General features: G+C 41.7%; 1 protein-coding gene across 3 annotated transcripts; it reads right to left on the minus strand.

Annotated features, from left to right (window-relative positions):
- Window positions 1-100: 100 nt before the first annotated feature.
- On the minus strand, window positions 101-9,305 carry tdrkh (tudor and KH domain containing). 3 transcript variants are annotated; one of them, XM_068582461.1, is made up of 15 exons: window positions 9,210-9,305; window positions 8,251-8,360; window positions 7,364-7,515; window positions 7,115-7,209; window positions 6,078-6,279; window positions 4,787-4,926; window positions 4,379-4,706; window positions 4,132-4,298; window positions 2,481-2,656; window positions 2,058-2,122; window positions 1,790-1,938; window positions 1,600-1,707; window positions 833-887; window positions 377-459; window positions 101-285 (listed from the first exon to the last, which is right to left on the minus strand). In XM_068582461.1, exons 2-14 carry the CDS (start codon window positions 8,313-8,315, stop codon window positions 404-406), a joined length of 1,758 nt encoding a protein of 585 aa, XP_068438562.1. In that variant the 5' UTR covers window positions 8,316-8,360; window positions 9,210-9,305; the 3' UTR covers window positions 101-285; window positions 377-403. The 3 variants fall into 3 exon arrangements, with proteins under 3 accessions (XP_068438562.1, XP_068438561.1, XP_068438564.1); XM_068582460.1 differs by having other exon boundaries at window positions 8,251-8,363; window positions 9,210-9,292; XM_068582463.1 differs by lacking the exon at window positions 9,210-9,305 and adding an exon at window positions 8,961-8,979.

A 9,305-nucleotide genomic window follows, 5' to 3' on the forward strand; every position in this document is an offset into this window, starting at 1 on the left:
TATATATATATATATATATATATATATATATATATATATATATATATATATATATATATATATATATATATATATATATATATATATATATATATATATGCGCGCAGAGCGGTACAATAGAACAGCATGAAGGCAAAACAGTGTGGTAACACCAATAAAAGGGAACATAAATTGTCGATAAGGCTTCACAATGAGGATTTATGCGGTTGAGTTGGGGTCCGACGAGGAAACATCTCCCGTGCCTCAGGATGCTGAGGAGGAAGAGAAGGAGGTGGTAGGTTGAAGCTGGAAGACGAAAGGAGGAGAGGTCGTTACTTTTGATGTATCCATTCCTTAGGGAATAATTAAACTTGTCCATCTCCACAGGAAACAATACCCCTGATGTCTATTCATGTCTTTGTTCTCAGAGCAGCTCGTCTTCTATGACATCGTCCACGCTGCCTGAGATTGACGCAGCTTCTGAGGTACAAAGAGAAGAAAAACTCTGGCTAATGGCCATTCAAACAATCATCACAACCACATTACAACTGGATTTAGTATAGTAGTAATGACTTTTAGACACAAAGGAATTTTAATTTCACTGAACTAATAAAAGGGCTGCATATAGAACTTAAAAGAAATACTTCACTCCTAAAATGACAATTTGTATATCAATTATTCATCCTATGTTACCTTGAATTCTTAAACAAAACTTTTGCTTTTCTTTTTATTACTGCGTTAATCTACTTCCTTGTATGTGTTGTCTCCAGTACTCTCATTACTGGTTAACTCCCAGTTGCACAAATAACCCACTAAATAGGGAGGAATAGGAAAAGGAAGTTACTCTCCTCACCTGATAAGCTGATGCAGGAGAGACTAAGCTCTGACGACGCTCCAATTACGTCGTCCTGTCGAGGGGACAAGAAACCAAAATGAGAGAGTTGGAGAGAATAAAAGAATGCTGCAACGACCGTATAGACTCGGATACATTGTGCTAAGTGAGGGCTAAATCCCTAATCCCCAGATTTCTTTCAGCTCATAGTGGACTTTGTGACAGCGACTGGATGATAAAGTCACTCCATGAAGGCCATCATATTTTAGAAGAAATTTAGAATTTCCGGATTTTTTTTTTTTTACACAATAATTACATTTTCTACTTCTGTCTGTCTGTCTGTCTGTCTGTCCACCGCTTTGGTCTAGAATGAAACACCCAACTATTATGACCAAAATACCTGCAAAGCTAGTGACATTCCAATCAGCCTCAGCTGTATGTGATCCCGTTAACATTAGCCCTGACGAGCGTCTTGGCTCAAAGCACCTTTGTTCCTCAGTTCCAGTTGAATAAACGGTTAAAACAGCTGCTCCACAGACTGCCGTTGCAAGGTCATTAAAAAACAAAAACAACTAGAGGATGTTTTCAAATATGTCAGTAAACCTTTGTCTATAATTTCTCGCAGTTAAATGGGATTGATGCTTCGGTGCCAAATAATCTTCTAAAAGAAAAAGAGAAGTCTTCCTCTTATTACATTTCCTGGTTTCAATAGAAATATTAATTGTTCATTTAGCATCTCTTGAATAAAGAGACCAATGGGAAACAATCCAGTGTGTTCAGTGAATCACCAGCATTCTCTGGAGACAGCCAAGATTGCCCTCTGTCCTCCCGTTCGCCGCCTCCTGGAAGCTGACGGCGTGGCCCAGTCGTACGAGCTCCTCGCCAATATCCATGGTCTGGGGGAGGCAGTTGTCGTTTTTAAAAGAGACAGCAGACAAATATAGGGAAATTACGCATAAATTAAAAACGCCAGCTGACCTCGGCCTCACTGTTGTAGAGCTTGACGCTGGGCCAGGAGGAGACGTCTGAGTGTGAGTAGCTGCACAGCTTAGCCTGCAGGGGTCTCCAGCAGGCGCAGTGGGTCAGCTGCTCAAACTCATCCAGGGCGGCCTCAGTCCACTCCTCTCCTGACCAACCAGGACCACAGTCAAAAATGCAAAAAAAATAATTTGAGGGCGGAAGGCAAATCAATTGTTATTCCAGAACATTGCATTTTTAAACTTAGCTACAAGACGAGGGCTTCTACCTTTTGGTCTTACTCCTGCTAAGTTGCACTCAATGGCTTGGAATGGTAAGCTGAGGAAGTCACTCCTGAAATATCAATGCAGCAAAAGCAATTAGCCAGACGTAGCTGGGGCGGAGCCATTGAAATAAAAAAAAAAAAGATCAAAATCACAATATGGCCTTAAGTAATCTTCAAATCTTTATGTGTTCAAGGGGAAACAAGTGTCCAAATAGCTTTTTAGATGAAATATTGCGGTGATGCAGAGATGTCCCAGCCCACAAATGATCATCATCTTGACAGACAAATGAAAACAAGCCTTTTAACATCGTTTTCTATTTTCACATTGTCATGTGATACATTGATTATAGCTGCCACATGCATACATAATGAAGAGATGAAGTCTGATTGAAAGGGAATGCAGTGAAGGCATTACTGTCGTCATACCTCATTCGACAGAGGCTGTCTCTGGGCAGCTCCCCGTTGTCCCCAAAGTCAACGTAGTAGAGGTCCACCAGTCCGGAGCCCAACACTCCCAGCACCCTGGCCCTGTTCCATGTGCCGTGGTCGCGGTATGGTGCGGCCACAATGTCCCCCACCACGAGGGTCTCCACCCTCTGCTCCTGGAGAGCAGAGGGTAGCACACTTGTTACTTCCAACACAACAATTTGCTTTTATTTTCAGTATTTGTTTTCCAAACTTTGGACAACCACAGATGCAAAGGTTTTCAACACAGCAGACATCTGCATATGGACAGACAGCGTAGAGCATGTCAGTGTTGACACTAATTAAAATTATATTACTATCCTTTGTCTGGCTTGTATTTGGGGTGTATTCATGCTGTAAGTCTTGAAACTACAGTTCCCATAATTTGGGCTTTGGGGGATCTTTTCTTACTTGAAAAAGCGTTCACAGAGTGATGTAATTCTTTATAAAAGCCGCCTGTCATTTGTTTTCAAGCTCAATAAATGTATATAATTTGACCGGAATTTAGGGACAATGGCGTGACAAAAAAATCCTGATTGGAGCATCCTGACAATGTACCCAGTTTAACAACTCCCACTGGATTATAAAAGAAAGCTGATTTTACGCGGATTCATGGTTGTTTATATCTAAATTGATAAGCGGGATACGTGTCACCGTTATAAATAAATAAATATTAGATTAATCACATGATTTTTCTGTGATTAACTGCAATTAATCACATTATGCCCAAAATTCAATAATGAATGAAAAACTAGTGTATTGCGCGCTTTTATTTTAAAGTTATGTTATCCGAACAATATAACAGGCACTCTTTGAGCAACAGCAAGTTAATTACAGTATATACATCTTTTTTTATTTTTATGAACAGGTATCAGAAGAAACATTTGTCTTTTATCAGGAAACAACAAACAGTCTGTTCAGCAGTAAGGGTCCCTGTTAGGGACAAGCGACTCTCTCTTGTCCATGTTCAAACAGTAATGTTAAAAGAAAGTCAAAGCATGTGAAGCAGCACCCACAGTTCATCAATATAATGAACTGTGTAAATAACTAATTTTGTGTTCTAAAGTTAGAAACAGTTTGTCAATCAATTTGGTTGTTTTAGTTGCATGTTTTTTGTCTGCCGTTAGCAAAATGTATCTGCTAACCTGTTTTAAGATAAGGTGCTTTTATTTTGAAGGCTAGAAATGCTATAGAAACAGAAGTAGCATAGTGTGCCGTTAAGGCTAAAGCTACAGTCTTTAAAAACCATCTGCCTCATAACTCGGCCCGTGTTGGGTGTTTTTTTTCTGGACTACAAACTGTAACTCTGCGATGAATGTGTTGCAGTGATGTCCAGTGGTCTCAGTAAGAACAACAGTCACTTGTGTTTTTTTGCGTTTGAAGGCTCACACGCATCGTCAATGCGCTGCATCAATTGCTGTGTAACGTAAAGACTCCCTCCCAAGGCAAATTAAAAAAAATGCAGTTAACGCCATGATAAAATAATTAACGCGTTAATGGATATCTGCGTTAACGCATTAATAACGCGTTAACATGCCCAGCCCTAAAATATATACACACATATTAAACATGTAAAAACTTGTAAATAAACTGTAAAAACAGTTGTCCTTACGGTGGGGTTGCCACTGTTGTAAAAGCGGTTCATCTCCCCCATCAATTTGTCCAGCTGAAGGGAACGCACCCCGAGGATCTGGATCCAAAAGTGGTTTGGGTTCTCCGAGGCAGAAACATAAACCTCAAGGTGTTCGTCGGGTTGGAAGCTCAGGTCTGGGCTCGGAACTGGATAACAGAGAGCATGATATGACTTGTTCAAGGACAGATTTCAGTGAGGTAGTATGGATCGTCTTCTTGAGACTCACTTTCGAACTTGGACATTTCAGAGAGAAAGTCTGTAGAGACACTCTCCTCTTCGTCGTTGGGTGTGTTGGTGATTTTAAGCTCCTCGATCTCGTCAACAATAGTTTCTGGCCCTCTTGCGGTCCCATTGGCATGGATTAGCCCATTCTTCTCTGTCTGCGAGTAAGGGCCATTGTTGTTGTTGTTGTTTAGGCCTGCTGGGGGCTCCGTCTGTGTGCCGTCAGGCCTCTGATACATAGCGGTGTGGCCGCGCTTCTGCCGCAGGGCAGACGACTGCGAGATCTTTGTCCTCACCATTGTATCTTCTCTGACCTTTTCTAGAATCAGTTCCTGCGAAACAGATCGTAAGAAAAAAAGGAAGTAGGAGTTGCGCAGTGTTCGTGCGAGTGGATTGAGAGAACCCGACTCACCTTGGCCTGTTCCACTTCCTGTCTGGTCCCTGTGATGGTCACATTGCCTGTGGCCCCGGGGCCATGTGTCTTCTCTTTGGAACAAGTTACTTTGGCCCCCGTGATCCTGGTGATCAGTTTCAAACTCTCCCCTCCTCGGCCTAGAGAACAAACACACCCACAATAAACGCATTGTGCTTTGTGTATAACTGACAACTTTTACATTGACAATCGCTCATATCACAGTGTTTCCCCTACCATTATTTAAGCGATGGGGCACCCGCCTGAAGAAACCCTCCGCCCCCCTGTAATGTTCTCTATAGCGCCGATCTGGCACTATCGAGAACATTACACTGTTCATTTAAGTCATTTAAGGTTTTATTTCCTATAGAACAGGTCTACACCTTGTACTGTTATTAACCAAACTAAACGGCCGTATATATTATTGATCGTATCTACACAACAGTTTGTCATTTCTGTCTCTACATTCTCGCGTTAACACTTCTTCTCTGCTCTGCATCACGCACGCCTGAGTTCTGCCCTGATGCGCATAGCCACGTGTGCGCACATACGTGCAGTAAATGTTCACGGTATGCAGGTTTTGGCCTTTTTTGCTAAAAACCAATCCCGCGAAGTCTCCAGAAGGTTGTTTTTTTGCTGTTGTATCTCTCAAAACAGAATACAGATCTATAAGCTCAACATTGAGCATGAATTGAGAGCGGCCGCATCATGTCTACAACCCTGATTTAAAAAGATTTGTAGAAGAAAAGCAGCTGCAGCCACTAATACTGCAGCGACTGATACAACCTGATTGTTTTGCAAAAGAATAATTAGCTTATTGTTTTCTACAATTACCTATTTAGTAGTAACTAAATATTAGTTATTTTTCCACAGATATAACTTTATTTTATACTAAGTGATTGAAATTAATAATTTTATTTGGTCTGATGGAGCAACCTGGTTTACTTGAGAGCGATTGCAATTTTCTTTATTCTGTTATTTATAAAAGCACAGATGGAGTCACAAAATGATGTTGTTTAAACATCAAAATTAAACTTCTACCCCCCCCGCCCCTCCCATCCTCACCTAAAGCTGTAAAACTTGGGGAAACACTGTATCACATATTGATCATATATCGGAGGACCGAGCAAAATAAGCTTTTCATTGTATAGAATAACTGTCTGTTATCTGTGAATATGACAGTAAAAACATCTTGAATCTTGATTTGTGCGACTTCTAGCATGCAAATGTTTGTATTCTAATGAAGAGAATAGGCTGGCAGCAGTCAACAACAACAACAACAACAAGCTACCTATTATTCGTCCGAATGCAATCCGAGGAACTTCCAAAGCTTCAGTCACTGGCTGGCAATCAATGACCAGGTTATCCAGGACGCAGCGGGCCAGCAGGACTTGCTCCTGAGAGCCCTGCAGCAGAAAGCAGACGGTCCCCTTACAGTCGGGCTCCCCGGGATCTGGCAAAATCTTCATATGAGCTCCGGACTTCTGGGCCACCTGAGAAAGAAGGAGAAAGCAGGAGAACCTTTAATGACCAACTTTCCTACTCATGAATGGAAGTAAATTTTGAAGAAAAAAAACATTCTATCTACAAAATGTAAGAAATTATCCAAATTGAAGACTAAATTATTACATGTTATTTTATTGTTCTGAATTTGTTAAATATTATATTTAGAAACCTGTGTAATTTCACAATACCCCCTTTTCTGTTTTTGTTTCCCAACAACATTTTTTTGGGCCGTCTGTTAGCAAGCTAATCATTCTGAAGACGCCATTAAGCTCCAGCTTTAAACGGATGTGGGAAAGATAAACCTTAATCCAACATGTATTTATTTAGCTCTACACGACTGTATGGCGGCTGTGATTTTTGCTTTGTCCAAGCATCAAAGTGAAAAGATGTTTGAGTTATTCTGAATCTGCGTTATTAGGAATCCCACTTCTCTTGTGGCATTATGAAAAATGCAAACATTTGAAAAGGGGCCTTCTGAAATAAAATTGAATGATGAAATATCATTTCCCACTAATAACTTGAGTTTTAATAACTTCTTTAATTATTTCAGAAATTGCTATACTATACATTTTACACAATGTAATTTGTTTAATTTACTACGGAACACTTTTGGAGAGCCATAATTCTGCAGATGAACTTACAATAAAAGTAATGATTAGTTGCAAACCTAACCCAAATAAAAACATACCTTTGCAAAAGCACACACACACGCACGCACACGCACACGCACACACACACACACACACACACACACACACACACACACACACACACACACACACACCTCAAAGATGTATTTATTCTGTTTTTTAAGCTCCTCACCATGTCCATAAAGGTGGCTTGGTATCTGGAGATGTTCCTATAAACGTCTACTGGAAGTGTCACCTTGGACACCTCCGTGTCGTGCTTTTGATCAGCTGGAAAAAGAAAAACAACCGCCAGTTACAAATGAGGTCGTCGGAGAACAAACACAAACTCATACAATCGTGTCACGCATGAGCAAATACACAGCTCTGTCTGTCTGTCTGGAGTCAGAAATGGCACAGTAACTTCTTGGCAGCAGATACTCACAATGGTTGGCGCTGCTTATGCGGCGATAGACAATGTAGCCCACCGTGGCCCCGACCGCAGCCAGGGCCACCATTTTGCCCGAACTCAGCGAGCTCTTGTGACATTCCATTACTGCGTCCAAGAAACGCCGTGCACCCAGCGAGAGGCTCCACCTAAAAATACAAACACCACACAAGTATCCTTCCCGACTGTCCTGCAAGTTACTGCTTCTGTTATTCATTTTATGTCCAGTCCTATCAGCTCCTGCCGATGGAATGACTTCACAACAAATCAGTGAAATGCAATCAGAATGCATTAGCTGGTGTCATGTACAATCCTCAGTGTTTAGTCGGCCTGCAGGAGCAACTGTACAGTCATGCACCACAAAGCTTAAAGCATTAGCCGGAAACCAAAACAGGAGATCTGTGTTCTCAAAGATTACAGACCACTTTTAAATTGTATTTGTCTGTGGAACCCCAATTGATTAGAGTATGTCCCATTGACATTCATGAGAAGATGCTTGTATGTTTGTTTTGTTTATTTATCAGACATGCATTTATTTCAAGGTAATGATTTTAACTGTCTTGGTAACATAAATTATAGCATAGTCCACTAAATTCCCTGCTTGGGACCAGTAGTTTGACAAAAAAATGTTTTGACTTAAGTTCCACTTCCTGGCTTTTATTTCCTGTTGAGCTTTTAACCACTACCTTGGGATTTACTTATTTTTTTGTCTTACGCTTAGTCCCCTAAATGATGAAACATTTAGTGTGCATACACAAACAGCACTGCACCAAGCCCAAATCTGCAGCTGCTGGGACCCTGACTTCAGGACATGGTGCACTGAAGGCTGCATACTATTTAGCTCAGTTGGGCGACCACCCACCCACCCACACCCACACACTCACTGGTAGAAGAGGGCTCTGGGACAGTAGTTGAGAAACACATGGGACTTGGACACTCCAACGTCCATCTCGGGAAGAATGTGTTTTGTTTTTGTTTACATCCACGTGCAAGACTACTGACGAGACAGGTAGAAGGAGAGGAAGAGTTTCAACATGTCAAGTCACTACATGGCAGCAACATTGCACGGCATGAGAGTGGGGGAGACAATCAGAAAGGAATCGTTAGTTCAGCAGAAATCATCACGGACGTAATGCAGACCTTAACTGTGGTAACGAGTGCAAAACCGAAATAAAGCCGAATTACTTTTCTTCTAAAAGATAACAGATTCTGGTTTAAAACAGCAACCTCATTTGGAGTTTCTGACAGAAAGACAGACACAAATGGACAAGGCATAACATTTTTTTAGACATTTTTCTGAAATTGTTACGGTGTCAGAGAGCAGTTTTGTTTTTTGGCAATAAAATAACCCCAGAATCCCTAAATGTCGACAATCCGCGCGGTGTCCCGCTCATACGTTCAGCGTCTTGAGCGGCGCGTTCAATGTTGAGCTTTTTAAACGGAGTTTGGCGACGCCACCGAAACATCACCTCCGCGACCGACTTGGACGGATAACCTTGTGTTTTTCCTTCAGCTCTCTAAAGGCATGTTATTACCCCCGAACCACTCGTGGCTTTTCTTGTCTCACACCGAGACGCGAGCCGGTTTAAGTTACCGTCAACCTCCACCTTTCACAGAACGGTGGTTCGGTTTCCGACGAGCTGGCCCGGCGGTCGCGATACACACACCTTTAAGCTAGTCGTTAGCTAGTTGTAGCCGCTGGTTGACATATGCAGGCAAAGTAAATGGTTAGCGTCCTTGGCACGTGAACATAAAACCCACACAATAACAGCATTGGTATGTTGTCACGTCTAAGGCAATTCAAAATGAAGAGCTAAAAGCGCGTGTAATGTGTGATACTTACAGACGAGACACCTCGCGTTCTTCAGAATCGACCCCGTCTGCAACTTCTGTCAAGCTACAAGTACACCGGAAACTATGTTTGCGTCTACGTTCAGGG

Source organism: Clinocottus analis, unplaced genomic scaffold (genome assembly GCF_023055335.1).
Source record: "Clinocottus analis isolate CAN_PGR_092001 unplaced genomic scaffold, fCliAna1.0.p SCAF_19, whole genome shotgun sequence".
In the NCBI taxonomy this organism is placed as follows: Eukaryota; Metazoa; Chordata; class Actinopteri; order Perciformes; family Cottidae; genus Clinocottus; species Clinocottus analis.